Here is an 18,368-nt window from a genome sequence, read left to right on the forward strand (position 1 = left end):
AGGTGGGGCAGGACGCCATGAAAGCTGTGATGGGACCTCATCATAATATAGTCCTTAAAGGGGTTATCTTACGCTGCCTGCTCAGCATGGGAGGTGAACGGTACCGATGACGGTACAACTCCAACCACCTGCCGAGACGTAAGGGCAATCAGCAGATGTTCTGAAAGTGTCTTATTCATTACAAACCTGTTGGCCATGCAACATCTCGACAGATGTGTGGGGTCATCACAAGTGATCACCTCTGACGTGGAAGTGAGAAGCACATCATGTCCCCTTTTAGAAAAACATGGTGGCTTTCAATAGGCACTGCTGCTGAGCTTCAGCTCCATTAAAGTGATGACAGAGTTGCAATACCACATACGGCCTGTAGACAGGTGTGGCACTGTTTAAGGAATAAAGACGCAGTGGTGACCGACATGGTAGGCCGATAAGCCACATTTTACCATTAGATAACCTTCTTCGTGTGGCCTCCTCATTCAGGGACTATAGAGGGTTGATGGTGGGGGGTGTTATATTCTCAGTTACTGGTGTGTGTGGAAGGAGATAACGCTGAGCTGGTGACGTGGTTTGGTCTGTGGATATCTCTTCCGCGGTGACTCCATTCTGAATATTCTGAAATAACCGCCTGCTGCTTGGTAAGATCCTTCTTACATATCCTTTTTCTCAAGTTCTTGGTAAGACCTAATTCTGTGCAAGTTGAAGATGGTCAAAATGAGTAAAATTATAGCTTTTACAGTGCTCGACACCCATCTGTCCAAGGCTCCTGAAAGGAAGGTCTACTGTCTTCTAGTGATCAGGGAGGGGAGAATGGCATTGCGGGAAGGGTAGATTCACCATTCAGGACTCTGGGAAAGCAGAGGAGCCCAAATGAGGGCCATTCCAGCTGCAACCCAGCTTGTCATAAAATTATGAAATATATATATATATATATATATTTCATAATTGTATGACATATTTAAATATATTTTTTATTATTACTATTATTATTTTTTTTAATTAATAGTCCTGATTATTTTCACCCTTCTGTATTTTGTGGGTGACTCAGTGGGTCGGTCACCCACCCATCCCCTGTTCTACACTCCCTCTGCTTGTGCAGAGATAATAGGGCGGCCGGTGACGTCAGCACCACTATATAACCTCCCGTGAAGTTTTGCTGCGTCACAGTCTTTGAACCACAGAACCGACCCATCGTTCCTCCCGGAGTCCAGGATGCGTGAAATTGTCCATCTGCAGATCGGTCAGTGCGGGAATCAAATAGGAGCAAAGGTGAGCGACTTCCCACGCACAATACAAGTGATGGGGGCACGTATAGAAAGATAGTGGCTATAGATTATACGATTATTGCAGTATTGGATGCCTTACTGGTGACTGGTTTTCGATTATATGTAGCGGATACGAATGTAGCAGAACTAAACTTATTATGGGACTACATTTGTCGCCGAGTTACCTCTTTCCTTAAAGATAATCCCATAGATTTAAGTACAGTCCTAGAGACAACCACAAAACAGATCCTGATGTCATAATGAAATGGGGCAAACTCCACTTTGCCATTTGGGACAAAGTTTGCCCTTCCACATTTTACATCTATGTCCTTTCCATGCTGATTGCCCCCCAAAAAGTTTCCTTCTGTTTTCCTTTAGGTTACTGCACAGGAAAGTTTAGGCCACTGTACAGTCTTATAGGTCATGCAATGCTTCTTTGAATCTCCATATTTTTTTTTTTCCCAGTGATGATTGCTGGACTGAACAGATTCTATGTTGGGGTCCTCCACAGAAAGTAATAGCAGCCCCCAGACCTGCATCAATTGCTCCCCCCTAGACATCCTCAGCCTATCTATAGTGATAGGGCAACAGAAACGATGAAAATTGGTTACTCTTCTTGGCGAAGACTAGTGATGAGCGAGCACTACCATGCTCGGTACTCGTAACTAGTGATGAGCGGACACTACCATGCTCGGTACTCGTAACTAGTGATGAGCGGACACTACCATGCTCGGTACTCGTAACTAGTGATGAGTGAGCTCCACCATGCTCGGTACTCGTAACTAGTGATGAGCGGACACTACCATGCTCGGTACTCGTAACGAGTGATGAGCGAGCACTACCATGCGCGGTACTCGTGACTAGTGATGAGCGGGTATTACCATGCGCGGTACTCGTAACTAGTGATGAGCGGCCACTACCATGCTCGGTACTCGTAATAGTGATAAGTGGGCACTACCATGCTTGGTACTCGTAACTAGTGATGAGCAAGCTTGGACGGGCTTGACTAGAGTATAATGGAAGTCAATGTGGAATTAAAGCATATTTTGGCAATATCTTCCGGAAAAATGCTTGGTACATGCGTCCTACTGCTCCTTTCGTGTACCGAGCACCCGAGCATGGTTGTGATCGCTCATCATTAGTGAAGGCTAATATTCTTAAGGCTCCTACTTACATAAAAGTAAAGCTCTCATATCTCATTTTTTTAGCACAATAAGCTAAGATCTAATGTGTATTGGGGTCCATCAACTAAAGGCCACGTCTCACTAAGCGACATCGCTAGCGACATCGCTGCTGAGTCATGGTTTTTGTGACACAACAGCGATGTTGCTAGCGATGTTGCTGTGTGTGACATCCAGCAACGACCTGGCCCCTGCTGTGAGGTCCCTGGTTTTTGCTGAATTTACCTTGGTTACCAGCGTCCGCAGCTTCTAGAAGCCGGCTCCCTGCTCCCTGCACACGTAGCCAAGGTACACATCGGGTAACTATAAGCAAAGCGCTTTGCTTAGTAACCCGATGTGTACCATGGTTACGAAGCACAGCGTCGTTACACGGGTCGTTGGTGGCTGATCTCTGATCGCTGTGGAGATCTGCCTGATTGACAGCTCACTAGCGACCATGTAGCGATGCTCCAGCGATCCCTGCCAGGTCAGATCGCTGGTGGGATCGCTGGAGCGTCGCTAAGTGTGACGGTACCTTTAATCACCCCTTCCTCCACAGGTGATGGCTAAGTAAAAAAAAGATCAGTTTGAAGTTCAATGAGAATTTCTTTTCTTCTTCGGGGAGGTTATCAAGAATGTCTAGTTGTAGTTTACTCCGCTCTCCCAGACTAAAGTACACTCATCCGACAACTAACAAACATGATGACTGTCCGGGCATAATCTGTGGAGGAGGGAATATTTGGGTGACCACTATACACATTTATTTCAAAAAGACTGACCTGCACATCCTACATGTGTGTATAGGTGCCAGCTGAAAAAACCTAGCAAATACAAAATGGATACAGCCGCACACTAAATGCCATCAATGTATAAGGGAACTCTGGTACTGCATTACTGCTATATGAAAAAATGAGATTTTTAGTTTATGAATTGGCCAATGCATGTAAGCCCAGAACCAAACGGCAAGGTAAATCTCAATATTCCGGGTCCCTAACTAAAATGCCACTATCTAGGTTAAAAACATCCATGTCTGGGCAGCTAGACTAAAAATCTAACTTGAAATGCCACTATCTGGACTAACCTCCATGTCTGGGCAGCTAGGACTCCTGGTATAAGGATTGTGAACACAACCTGGTTTATAGGGCGGAGTGCTCAGTCAGAAAAAAACTCACTGCAAATATTTCAAAAAGACTGACCTGCACATCCTACAAGTGTGTATAGGTGCCAGCTGCACCTAACAGTGCCCAGACATGGAGGTTAGTCCAGATAGTGGCATTTCAAGTTAGATTTTTAGTCTAGCTGCCAGGCATGGATGTTTTTAACCTAGATAGTGGCATTTTAGTTAGGGACCCGGAATATTGAGATTTACCTTGCCGTTTGGTGTCCGGGCTTACATGCATTGGCCAATTCATAAACTAAAAATCTCATTTTTTCATATAGCAGTAATGCAGGACCAGAGTTCCCTTATACATTGATGGCATCTGGTGTGCGGCTGTATCCACTATACACATTTGCCAGAAAAGGCTGTTACATCTTCTTTTCTCTAATATGTATAGGGACCTTAACGAGTAACAGTAGTATTAATTATTTCAGAAATTAATAGTACACATGAGAATAAGAAGCTTTGTAATTTTGTATATACTTTGTAATATCTTATCAGAGAAATCTGCCTTTTTCTCCTCTTGGACTGATCAGTTGTATGTTGCAAGGGCTGTTTAAAGGGTCAGACGTTAACTTATTGGGTAGATTCAGCTTTCTTCCTCCTGGAGGAGAGCTAATCAGTATACGTTTTTTTAAGATGGCAGAATATGGGCACAATGTGTACCTCAGATGGAAGGTTCAGGCTCTAGGTGATTGTGCCTTACATACAGGCTGTAGTGTGAATAGCGCCTTACATACAGGCTGTAGTGTGAACAGCGCCTTACATACAGGCTGTAGTGTGAACAGCGCCTTACATACAGGCTGTAGTGTGAATAGCGCCTTACATACAGGCTGTAGTGTGAATAGCGCCTTACATACAGGCTGTAGTGTGAATAGCGCCTTACATACAGGCTGTAGTGTGAACAGTGCCTTACATACAGGCTGTAGTGTGAATAGCGCCTTACATACAGGCTGTAGTGTGAATAGCGCCTTACATACAGGCTGTAGTGTGAACAGTGCCTTACATACAGGCTGTAGTGTGAATAGCGCCTTACATACAGGCTGTAGTGTGAACAGCGCCTTACATACAGGCTGTAGTGTGAACAGCGCCTTACATACAGGCTGTAGTGTGAACAGCGCCTTACATACAGGCTGTAGTGTGAATAGCGCCTTACATACAGGCTGCAGTGTGAACAGCGCCTTACATACAGGCTGTAGTGTGAACAGCGCCTTACATACAGGCTGTAGTGTGAATAGCGCCTTACATACAGGCTGTAGTGTGAATAGCGCCTTACATACAGGCTGTAGTGTGAACAGCGCCTTACATACAGGCTGTAGTGTGAACAGCGCCTTACATACAGGCTGTAGTGTGAATAGCGCCTTACATACAGGCTGTAGTGTGAACAGCGCCTTACATACAGGCTGTAGTGTGAACAGCGCCTTACATACAGGCTGTAGTGTGAATAGCGCCTTACATACAGGCTGTAGTGTGAATAGCGCCTTACATACAGGCTGTAGTGTGAATAGCGCCTTACATACTGGCTGTAGTGTGAACAGCGCCTTACATACAGGCTGTAGTGTGAACAGCGCCTTACATACAGGCTGTAGTGTGAACAGCGCCTTACATACAGGCTGTAGTGTGAACAGCGCCTTACATACAGGCTGTAGTGTGAACAGCGCCTTACATACAGGCTGTAGTGTGAATAGCGCCTTACATACAGGCTGTAGTGTGAACAGCGCCTTACATACAGGCTGTAGTGTGAACAGCGCCTTACATACAGGCTGTAGTGTGAATAGCGCCTTACATACAGGCTGTAGTGTGAATAGCGCCTTACATACAGGCTGTAGTGTGAACAGCGCCTTACATACAGGCTGTAGTGTGAACAGCGCCTTACATACAGGCTGTAGTGTGAATAGCGCCTTACATACAGGCTGTAGTGTGAACAGCGCCTTACATACAGGCTGTAGTGTGAATAGCGCCTTACATACAGGCTGTAGTGTGAATAGCGCCTTACATACAGGCTGTAGTGTGAACAGCGCCTTACATACAGGCTGTAGTGTGAATAGCGCCTTACATACAGGCTGTAGTGTGAATAGCGCCTTACATACAGGCTGTAGTGTGAATAGCGCCTTACATACAGGCTGTAGTGTGAACAGCGCCTTACATACAGGCTGTAGTGTGAACAGCGCCTTACATACAGGCTGTAGTGTGAACAGCGCCTTACATACAGGCTGTAGTGTGAACAGCGCCTTACATACAGGCTGTAGTGTGAACAGCGCCTTACATACAGGCTGTAGTGTGAATAGCGCCTTACATACAGGCTGTAGTGTGAACAGCGCCTTACATACAGGCTGTAGTGTGAATAGCGCCTTACATACAGGCTGTAGTGTGAACAGCGCCTTACATACAGGCTGTAGTGTGAATAGCGCCTTACATACAGGCTGTAGTGTGAATAGCGCCTTACATACAGGCTGTAGTGTGAACAGCGCCTTACATACAGGCTGTAGTGTGAATAGCGCCTTACATACAGGCTGTAGTGTGAACAGCGCCTTACATACAGGCTGTACTCACTGTTGGGATAATTAGGCCGCGTTCAGACCAGTCATGTCCGCAGATTGTGCAGTGACTGGAGATTTTCAGTCTTCGTTACCTTTTGTATGTATCTGTTACTCCTCACAAGTTTAGAGGAGGCTTTAGGTTTCATTCAGCTGTGAGTGTTGTATATCTATACGACGGCCGACTGCACAAGGATGAAAACAAATGTAGAAAATGAGAGCGGCAGTAGCGGAGACGTGGAGAACTCAGAAATTGAAGCGTTTCTCAGTATTCTTCATCCGAATGAATACCGTAGTTATGCAATTTTCTCTCTTTTTGTGTATCAATCAATCTTGTAACTTTTTCTAGCTCAGTTTACACATAGGAGCTCAGCTCTTTACAGCATAAGAGAGCGCAAATGTAATAAAACGCCTTCAGTGACTGTAAGCAAGGAGCCTGAAAATCCGGACCTGTGATATACAGTAGACAATGTCAGAATAGACTTTATTTGCCAAAACCACCGCACTCTTCTAAGTATAACAACAGACATTACATCTTTCTCATCAGATCCTGATTATTTCATGGGGACCTGCTTACAATCTGTGTATTCAGACTGATAGTCCCTCTCTGGAGATATATATATATATATATATATATATACATATACATACACACACATACAAATACACAGATACATATCCAGTTTTAACCTTGGTGATGATATATCTAGCTTTAATCTCGGTGATGATATATCTGGTTATAACCTCTGTGATGATATATCTGATTATAACCTCGGTGATGATATATCTGATTATAACCTCGGTGATGATATATCTGATTATAACCTCTGTGATGATATCTCTGATTATAACCTCGGTGATGATATATCTGGTTATAACCTCGGTGATGATATATCTGGTTACAATCTTGGTGATGATATATCTGGTTATAACCTCGGTGATGATATATCTGGTTATAACCTCGGTGATGATATATCTAGTTTTGATCTCGATGATGATATATCTGGTTATAACCTCGGTGATGATATATCTAGTTTTGATCTCGGTGATGATATATCTGGTTATAACCTCGGTGATGATATATCTAGTTTTGATCTTGGTGATGATATATCTGGTTATAACATCGGTGATGATATATCTGATTATAACCTCGGTGATGATATATCTGATTATAACCTCGGTGATGATATATCTGTTTATAACCTTCGTGATGATATACCTGGTTATAACCTCGGTGATGATATATCTGGTTATAACCTCGGTGATGATATATCTGGTTATAACCTCGGTGATGATATATCTGGTTATAACCTTGGTGATGATATATCTGGTTACAATCTCGGTGATGTATATCTGGTTATAACCTCGGTGATGATATATCTGGTTATAACCTTGGTGATGATATATCTGGTTATAACCTCGGTGATGATATATCTGGTTATAACCTCGGTGATGATATATCTGGTTATAACCTCGGTGATGATATATCTGGTTATAACCTCGGTGATGATATACCTGGTTATAACCTCGGTGATGATATATCTGGTTATAACCTCGGTGATGATATATCTGGTTATAACCTCGGTGATGATATATCTGGTTATAACCTCGGTGATGATATATCTGATTATAACCTCGGTGATGATATATCTGTTTATAACCTTCGTGATGATATACCTGGTTATAACCTCGGTGATGATATATCTGGTTACAATCTCGGAGATGTATATCTGGTTATAACCTCAGTGATGAGCAGCACCACATTTTTGGCCAAGATACACATTTTTTCTTAATAGGGTGGTGTTGCGGCCATCTGTCTACCATTGCTGGCCACATCTATAGTAAGCTGTCATCTTCAGAGTATTCTGAGGCAGTAGTGTTGCTATAGGTGGTAGGCCCATGCTACTTGGAATAGCAGCACTATATGTAGGAGTGGAGAGACAGTGTACAATGTATACAATCCTACAATGGTGGGAACTTGAAGCTTTTCTGTTTGTCAGTAAATAAGTTAGTAAAAGTGCAAGTGAGGGAAAGAGGGGCCTGGCAGGGTTGGTAGCAGAGGGTGTGCCCGAGGCTTCATGCTGTGGAGGACACTGATAAGGGGACATGGGCAGGTCTGCGGAATGGCGATGAGGATAACAGTCTCCTTCCACTGTAGTGTTCTTCTTTCCTGAGCTGTCAGTAACCCTCTTCCTTCTGGATGGGGAGAGGTTAAAATGAGGTCTCCATCTAAAGATACTGAGCTGCAGAGAGCCCAAATGCACCAAGCATCCTTCTTAAAGTGGTTGCCCTTGATTAGAAAGTCACGGTTTGTGCTATCATCCTAAAACAGTGCCACTGCTGCCCCATAGACATAACAGGAGAGGACTACACACTACACATGAACCCTACATAGTCCACTTATTTATTAGCAAGTCTCAGCTATTAGTTTATTAGTTCGGACAGAACTATCTCCATAGTGGTAATTACACTGTACACAAGGATTTCTGGGTGTTCATGAATGTGTGGTCGTTATTACACTGAGCCGAAATCCTTGGTGACCTGTTTTTCTCTGTAGTTCTGGGAAGTAATTAGTGATGAACATGGTATCGATAATGGAGGCAGCTACCGAGGCGACTCCGACCTGCAGCTGGAGAGGATCAACGTCTACTTCAACGAGGCGCATTGTAAGTATCTCTTCATGAAATATTCTGCTTCTCTCGTTGTCATTACCAGTGATTATTTCTAATATTGTGCTCTCTGCCCTCCTTTCATAGCCCAAAAGTACGTTCCTAGAGCCGTGCTTGTGGATCTGGAACCTGGTACCATGGACAGTCTACGCTCCAGCACCATTGGTCCTCTCTTCCGTCCTGACAGCTTCATCCATGGTAATGAAAATATATAACCTTATTGTATGTTTCCTACTTTTAAGGTTGACAAGTCTATAGAGCTCAACCTACACCTTAAAGCCTCATTCACAAATTCGTGTTGCGTCCGTTTTTCTCACGGATACAGCACATACTTATTATAATCTATGGAGCTGTTCACATATACGTTTTTTTCCCGGTATCACAGATGACAATGACCAATACAAGTCTCACATCCGTGAAAAACAAGTACAGCACATGGATGGCATCAGTGTGCTGTACGTAGTTTAGGAGAAGCTTTGTCACTCCTTTATTTATCCATCCGTAATGATGATGGTAAAAACATACACACAGACACGCTATTCCAAAACACTGATGACACCAATACCATTTTTTCACATCTTTAAATACGGACGTGTGAATGACGCCTAACATGTTGATCCAGAGGAAGAAAAAAAAACTCATGGGGTAGATGCTAAATGCCCCATATTGTGGATAAAATTCTCTCCCGACTCCACATAAGGCAATCAGACTTGTTCCCTCGATCAACGCCCCAATACAGAATCTAGTGCACATAACGGTAATGTATTTCTCAAGAAAGACATCCAAGACCTCCTTGAAAATGTAAATAACGGAAATCATGTACCTGGATTTCATAATCAGTTGGAGGTCTGAGCTGTCCTCTTATTGAAGTCTTGCACACTTTGTAGAATTGGTTAAATAGTTATAAGCTTTTTATTATTTAGGCCTCATTTACACGTCCATAGTAAATATGGCACCGGTGTCACCAGTGTTTTGCATAAGTGTGTCATCAGTGTGACCATTTTTACCATCAGTTTATTAAATTGATGAATAAAGAAATAATTAAATTACAAAGCTTCTCCTATGTATCCCATCTTGATCCGCATTTTGTAGTAATGTCCTCATTTTGTAATAATGTATAATGTTCTGCAATAATGCTCCCCATTCTGTTTTCCATATTGTAATTATGTCTCTTGTCCTGTAATAATGTCCCCAATCCTGGTCCCCTTCTTGTAATAATGTCTCAATCCTGCTCCCATATTGTAGTAATGTCCTCGCTATGGTCCCATTTTGTAGTAATGTCCCCATCCTGGTCCTAATCTTGGGGTAATGTCCCTCATTCTGATCCCGTATTGTAGTTATAGCCCCATCCTGGTCCTTTTCTTGTATTAATGCCCTCATCCTGGTCCCCTTCTTGTAATAATGTCCCAATCCTGCTCCCATATTGTAGTAATGTCCTCGCTATTGTCCCATTTTGTAGTAATGTCTCCCATCCTGGTCCTAATCTTGGGGTAATGTCCCTCATTCTGGTGCCGTATTGTAGTTATAGCCCCATCCTGGTCCTTTTCTTGTATTAATGTCCACATCCTTGTCCAATTTTCATAATAATATCCTCCATTCTGTAGTTTTACACATAAAAAAAAAAATTCTCACTTTTCCTTTTTCTCCTCAAAAGCTGGTGCATGGCAGTGATGTCATGAGCTGCCGCAACAGGCACAGCAACGTCAGATGCCGGCCTCTAATTGGCCGTTGACTTGTATTGGTAATTGCTGTGCGGAGAGCTGGTCTCTGCCCCGTAATACAATTCGATTGATAGTGAGTCCAAGGACACACATTCAGCTAAAAACAAGTGCTGGCGTTGGTGGTCCCCTGACTTGTTTGTCTTGGGAGCTCAGGTGCCCGAAAGCCGCAAAATGGAGGCCACTTGCGGCGAGCATGTTTGAGAACCCTGAGCTACACATTAGTAATCGTTAACTTATTCTGGAGCTTTTATTCTATAGATTAGTCCAGAAGCTAAAAGGAGTTATTCAATTAATATGAGATAGGGAATTTGTCTTCAGGGCAGAATCAATAAGGTAATGCATTGGTGGCCTCTTTTGGACAAGATCATAGACAGGAATAAGTTGATGAATATCTATGTTTTATATAACAGGTAACTCGGGAGCTGGCAACAACTGGGCAAAAGGCCACTACACCGAGGGAGCCGAGCTGATTGAATCTGTGATGGATATAGTGAGAAAAGAGAGCGAAAGCTGTGACTGCCTTCAAGGATTTCAGCTGGTGCACTCTCTTGGAGGAGGAACCGGCTCTGGAATGGGCACGCTTCTTATTAACAAGGTGCGTGAAGAGTACCCAGACAGGATCATGAACAGCTTCAGCATTATGCCGTCACCCAAGGTGTCAGACACAGTGGTGGAGCCTTACAATGCCATCTTATCCATCCACCAACTGATTGAGAACACAGATGAGACCTTCTGCATTGACAATGAAGCCTTGTACGATATCTGCTTCCGCACGCTGAAGATGACCAACCCAACATATGGTGACCTTAACCATCTGGTGTCCATGACAATGAGCGGGGTTACTACTTCTCTGCGATTCCCTGGTCAGCTTAATGCTGATCTCAGAAAGTTGGCAGTCAACATGGTGCCTTTCCCTCGTCTTCACTTCTTCATGACTGGTTTTGCTCCTCTAACATCCCGCAGAAGCCAACAATATAAAGCTCTTACAGTGCCTGAGCTAACACAACAGATGTTTGACTCCAGGACCATGATGACCGCCTGTGACCCGCACCATGGCCGCTATCTAACAGTGGCTGGAATCTTCCGTGGCCTAATGTCCACTAAAGAAGTGGATGAGCAGATGTTGGCAGTGCAGTCCAAAAACAGTGCCTACTTCGTGGAGTGGATTCCCAACAACGTCAAGGTTGCAGTGTGTGACATCCCGCCCCGTGGTCTCAAGTTGGCTTCTACCTTCATTGGCAACAACACAGCCATCCAAGAAATCTTCAGACGGATTGCTGAACAGTTCTCGGCCATGTACAGAAGAAAAGCTTTCCTCCACTGGTACACGGGAGAAGGCATGGATGAGATGGAGTTTACCGAGGCGGAGTGTAACACCCATGATTTGATTGCAGAATACCAGCAGTACCAGGAGGCCACAGCCGAGATGGAGGACTATTTTGACGAAGAAGTTGAAGAAACAGAAGTAGTACATATAACAGAGACTATAAAAAAGGTGTACATGTAGAAGAGCGCTCTCAGTACTCCTTGTACTGAAATAACTTGGGCCTCTTCCAGAGAACTCTAATGCAGCCACAAGTCCTGGCCCAATCATAGGTCTATTCAATGATTAACAGTATTACAGATCCCAATGATATTCTTAGCAGAGGACATATAACCTGCAATCGTATGGCCGAGGCCTATATTTAAGGCTTCATTCAGACATTTTTTTTCATCTGTAGGCAGGAACAGATTTTTATCATAGTTTCATCAATTTTTATTAGTAAAAAAACAAAAAACTGATAAGGTTCCCTCCCTAAAACATATGAACAACCCCATAATGTGCACGTTCTAGCTATGAAAATTATGGATGTCTGAATGAGGCCCAGATGCTTTGTGGAAATTGGGCGTTACACGTTCTAGAACACAATACATTGCTCATCCTGTACATTATTTTCTGTATATAAATAAGATCTGGGACAGCCATTTTGTAGGCACAAAGTGGTCGCTCTGTAAAAGGCGATTCTCAGAGGAGCTTTTAGAAATGTTTTGCTGTTGTCAAATATTGCATGTGTAAGAATCCCAGGCTCTGTGAGGCTCCGTTCATCTCCTTATGAGGAATTTGTCAGCAGGTTTTTTCCATGTAATCTGGGAGCAGCATAATGTAGGGGCAGTGCCCCTGATTCCAGCGTTGTTCACTGGACTGCTTTCTGCAATTTTGATAAAACACTATTTTCTCTGCTGCAGATCTACTAGTGTTCTGAATGGTGAGCGCTGTATAACCCCATCCACACCACTGATTGGCAGCCAGGGATGCTGTGTGTAGGTAGAAAGCTGCGAATTAGTGGTGATTCTCATGTTACACAGAGCAGGACGAGTAGCTGGCACGAGACAACTTGTCCTCTAGTGATAAAATCAGCGTCTTATCAGCAGGAGATTATTTAAACTACAACAGGTAGCCCTGTATGTGACACATCTCTGGAATCAGGCTCTCTTGCCCAATGCTCTCAGAATTCATGGCAAAAACATGCTGACAGATTCCCTTTATGTAATGGAAGTCATAACACTGTGCTGGATCAGTCATACGGCAGATCATGACCTTAGGTCTGTCTGGTTTTGATAGTGAGTAGTGCTGGAGCTGCACACTATGCGATTTCTTCCGTCAAAGGAGCAGAAAGCACCACAGCTGATATAAACAAAGCCGTATAGTGGGATTTCTATTGTGTATATTAGGCCTTGGTTCCACTTGCGTTTTGCAGGGACGTGTGAAATCAGATAAGACATCGCATTGCACTCGCACCAATGCAAAACTATGGGGCAATGTCCACCTGTGATTGATTTTTTCATGCCATATCGGCATGAGAAATGAATCGCAGCATGCTGTGCTTGGCAGTGAGTCTCGGCTCACACGCACCCATACAAGTCTATGGGGGCGTGTGAAACATTGCACTGCACTCGCGTGTCATCCGAGTACAGTGCGATATACGCAGACAGGCAGCAGAGATGGAGAAAAAGTCCCCCCCCCCCAGTCTTCTCTGCAGCTGTTATCTGATCGCAAGATCGTATCACGGTTGCATGACCCTCGGCTCACGCTCGCAGCAGAGGGTCATTAGCATATGGCTTCCCATGCTCTCACATCGGAAGCTATGCGCAAGTGGAACTGTACCCTTAGGCCAATGATTCTTTCCTGTCTCCAACAAGAAAGCAAAGTTCTCTCTTTAATGCTCCTGCAACTCGTTGACGCCGCCACATTGTGCGTGAATATTTACTGCTGATGTTCAGATTTATGCTCTAAAAAGGTAAATGACTAAGATGTCAGCTTCCGTTATTAAGTGTAAAAGGGAAAATAAAGATTTTAGAGACTGAAGATCGTCCTCCCCCTTAGCGCTCCGCCAGTGCGTTTGATTTTTTTTCAGCTTCCGTTATGGCTTTGCTTGTATTTATCTTCTGGATGCTTAATAAAGGATCAAAATCATGCCATGAGTGGTGTCACACATTTCCTTAAAATGCTATAAAAAAAAGGTCCATGGTATATATAAGAACTGTAAAGACAGGAGTTGTCACACAGTTAGGAGGTAAGAAGTACACCGCCGGTGTGTCGCACAATTGGGCCTAGAGACATGGCTGCAGGTGCAGAACCATCTCACACCCAGGAATTGGTTAGACTAGACATGAAGCGGATTACTTACTGGTTATCACAGAAGTATTATCCAGTTTCCATACATCACAGAGGTGAAAAGTGCTGTGTGCGTACTATTACAAGACATGTGGGTTTATCATAAGCCAGTTACTCATATCCATCATCCGCTATACTTCCCTTATTCAGAAGGGGCAACTGTACATAAGGTTGTAAAGAACCAGTCCACGTATTTCAGATCCAGTCTCCCCTCCCCAAAGAGATAGAACAGACCTGTCAATAGCGACAATGAGAGTCTACTGTAAACAGGCCTGTGTGACCCGCTGAGGAATAGACCGTGGTGATGCAGGGAAGGAAGGACAGTCCGGGCCTTGGAGATAACGCAGAAGTGAAGAAAGAGAAAGGAAACCAGCTGCACACTGATATCAATGATAGTGTCACAACATGGTCTTTATTTATTGTACAGACTGCATATGTGTGATCATCATACCAGCCTGGGGAACCCCCACCACAGCACTCATAGCTGAAAACGCCTTTTCAGCAAAAAAATATTTTATGTAAATTTGACGTAAATTATTAAATGTGCAGTAAATTAGAACGCCATGAACCCTTTCTTCTAGATACCACACCACACCTGGCTGTGTGTGGTTTTTACAGCCCAGCTGCATAGACATAAATGGAGTTGAGTTGCAATACCAGACATCATCCATGGACAAGGGTGGCGCTGGAAGGAAGAAGTCTCATTTCCTAATTCCCGTATACTAGACCTTTTAGCTCTTCCAATCTGGTCACACCATACCCTCTTCCACCACTCGATGTCACCGCTATCCTCATCCACAGGATGCAGACAGTGGTGAATACATTGGTGGAGGAGGGACCGCTGCCTCAGTCTTCCACTAATCAGTGTGAGGCACAGCAGACGCAATGACATCACATCACCGCATGTGCTGTATGGAGCATCCGTACACGGGAGGCCGATGCAGGCCATGGGGGAATGGGAATGAGGTGAGTATAAGGTGTTTTTTTATTATTTCCCATGTGTGTATGGGATGTTTGCATATATGTAGGACCCTGGATACAGGGGAATGTCCGCATACTTAATTCTGCTCAATATTAAGTGATAATTATGGCTGGGCAGACCCGGACTATAAAAAAGTCTGGATCCATGCGCTTTCAAAGTTGCCCGGGCCCAGACCCAGGATTCCAAATGTTTGATCCGGATCTTGAAAAATTAAAAAAAAACAAAAAAAAAAAAAAAACTTAAAAAAGGAAAAATTGGGAAAATAACTTCCCAAGGCTCCGGTACACTGCTCCTGCGGCCCCCCTATGTCGCTCATTTCATATGCATGGCATTCCCCACCCACTGGCCAGCCTGGCATCTGTGATTGGTTGTAGTCAGATGCGCTCCCAGCCTGCGTGACACGTCTTCCTGCATCCAGTCACCGCTCATTCATTGTGCACTCACAGCGGGCAGCAATGCTGCTCTATGGCCGCTTGTTGTGATATTCAGATGTAACAGAGCTGAATCACCATGGGACCTCGTGTGGATTACATCGGAGCTGCAGGGTGTGTTGGGGTTAATAAAGTGGTGAAAGAGGTCTTTTTGTATTTTATTCCAAATAAAGTATTTTTTCGGGGTCTGTTTATTTACTGTCACTTACTGATTAGTAATGGGTTGTCATAGATGCTGCCATTACTAATCCAGGACTTAATGGCAGCCACTAACTCTTTATTACCCCGATTGCCAGTACACCAGGGCAACAGTAAGAGCAAGGTAAAGCTCCAGGATTGTTACATCTGATGGATGTGACAATTCCAGGCAGCAGGAAGCTGATATTTTTAGGCTGGACCTCCAGAGCCTGAGAATACCAGCCCCAGCAGTCAGCTTTATCTTCGCTGGGTATGAAAATTCAGGGGGACCGTACGTCTTTAATTATTATTATTTTTTTTTAATTTAAATATATATCATAATCGTTTCCTCTTAGGCCAGTCACGCTTCCAAGGGACTTGAATGAGTCTCGCATCGCATAAACCAGCATTCCCGCACACGCTCTCCTGACAGGAGTGGGTCGGCTGCATGTAGTTCTATGTAGCTGCACGCTCATGTCTGGTGAGCATCAGGCTGTGCTGGGTGGTGCAATGAGAGACTCGCAAGTGTGACTCCAGCCTTACGGTGCACTCACAAGAACCGTATGACTCGCATGGCAACACCCGGCAGTCGAACACTCTCCGGACACGAGCGTGCAGTTGCATAGACATACATGCAGATGCACGTTCCTGTCAGGAGAGTGTGCAGCTGCCGGGTAATGCGATGCGAGACTCAACGCAAGTGTGTGACTCCGGGCTTAGGGTGCGCTCAAAGTCGTACAACTTGTACCAGTCTCGCATCGCATCACCTGGCAGCCGCACACTCTCCGGCCACGAGCGTGCAGCTGTATAGAAATACATGCAGATGCACGCTCCTGTCAGGAGAGTGTGCGGCTGCTGGGTGATGCAATACGATACTCATGCTGCTCGTGTGAGCGCACCGTAAGGCCAAAGTCACACTTGCGCAAGACTCACATCGCATTACCCGGCAGCCACACACACTGACAGGAGCGTGCATCTGCATGTATGTCTATGAAGCTGCACTCTCCTGTCAAGAGAGTGTGCGGCTGCTGGGTGATTACATGCGAGGGCTTATTTTGATACATGGCCAGGCTACAGCCTAGCAGCTGGGGGATGCAGTCATAAGCTTTATCTGTGCTGGTATGAGAATACAGGGGCCATAGGCCAATTGTTCTATTTATTCATTTATTTTTATACCATGATACTTACCCACAGACAATTGCATTGCTTTCCCCACCCACCGGCCGTCCTGGTGCCTGTGATTGGTTACAGTCAGATGACACTCAGGGTAGGGGCGCATCTAACTGCAACCAATTACACATGCCGGTGGGCAGGGAAAGCAGTGAATATTCAATGAAGGTTAATTGTCGGCTCTGGAAAGGAAAGCGTGACCTGAAAGCAGATTGCCGCCATGATGACTCTTTGGTGATTACACCGCACGCGCTCCTAACCCCGTATTCCTTCTACCAACATTTTTAATCTCCGGATTCTATGATGAGACTTTCATTTACAGGGTGTTCGTTTTTTTTTTAACAAATCTTGTGTTATCCGTTTTGCTACATATGTTAAAGGGAACCTTTTACCAGATTTGGCGACTATAAGCTGTGGCCACCACCACTGGGCCCTTATATATAGCATTCTATCATGCTGTATATAAGAACCGAGGCCGCTGTGTAGAACGTAAAAATCACTTTATAATACTTGCCTATGGGGGGGGTTCGGTGCAGACTGGTCGGATGAGTGTCTCCGCTCTCAGTTACCGGTGCTTCTCTTTCGGCCATCTTTGTCCTCCTTCTGAAGCCTGGGTGCATGACACGTCCAACGTCATCCACACTCACCGGCATTAAGGTCCCGTGCACTACAATACTTTGAGCTGCCCTGCTCAGGGCAGGACCTGAATGCCAGCGAGTGTGGATGACAGGACGCATCATGCACCCAGGCTTCAGAAGGAGGACAAAGATGGCCGAGAGAGGAGGCGCCGACACCGGAGGACGGAGACACCAATCCGACCAGTCCGCACCGCATCGCCCCTTAGGCGAGTATTATAAAGTGATTTTTACGTTCTACACAGCGGATTGGGGTCTTATATACAGCATGATAGAATGGTGGTGGCTGGAGCTTATAGTCGCCAAATCTGGAGACAGCTTCCCTTTAAAATAAATTGGAGGCCGAAAAAGAGGTTTTCTTCAAGTCTCTTTGCAATCAGTCTATGAAAACTGAACACATGGATAGCATTTGTATACTATCTATCCATCAGCACAAAAATCCCGCCAGGTGTGACAAATTTACAATACTGTCAAACAAACCAATAGTACATGTGGCCAAATAGCCAGAGACTAGAATGCTTCTCTATGACGTCCATGGAAAACAGACAACAGATACTTGTGCCATGGACATCTGAATAAGGGCCAATAGATTTCCATTGGGTCAAGGAAGAGTTTTTTTCCTCCTAGGTTTTGCAGCATAACCATTGTGTAAAGGCTGCTTTACACGCAGCGACATCGCTAGCGATGTCGCTCGTGAAAGCACCCGCCCCCTCGAGAGCATTGCGATTTTACACACACGTGAGTCGAGACTCTGTGCAAAACGCAGCATGCTGCGATTGTACCAAGAGCCCGATTCGTGTGGAGAAAAAA

General features: G+C 44.6%; 1 protein-coding gene across 1 annotated transcript; it reads left to right on the plus strand.

The window, feature by feature from the left end:
• The first annotated feature begins 1,141 nt into the window (after positions 1–1,141).
• TUBB1 (tubulin beta 1 class VI) lies at positions 1,142–13,962 on the plus strand. Its single transcript, XM_075350369.1, has 4 exons — positions 1,142–1,266; positions 8,676–8,784; positions 8,875–8,985; positions 10,919–13,962. The coding sequence occupies exons 1-4, from the start codon at positions 1,210–1,212 to the stop codon at positions 12,013–12,015; spliced, it is 1,374 nt and encodes a 457-aa protein (XP_075206484.1). The 5' UTR covers positions 1,142–1,209; the 3' UTR covers positions 12,016–13,962.
• Positions 13,963–18,368: the final 4,406 nt, after the last annotated feature.

Source organism: Anomaloglossus baeobatrachus, chromosome 5 (genome assembly GCF_048569485.1).
Source record: "Anomaloglossus baeobatrachus isolate aAnoBae1 chromosome 5, aAnoBae1.hap1, whole genome shotgun sequence".
NCBI lineage: Eukaryota > Metazoa > Chordata > Amphibia > Anura > Aromobatidae > Anomaloglossus > Anomaloglossus baeobatrachus.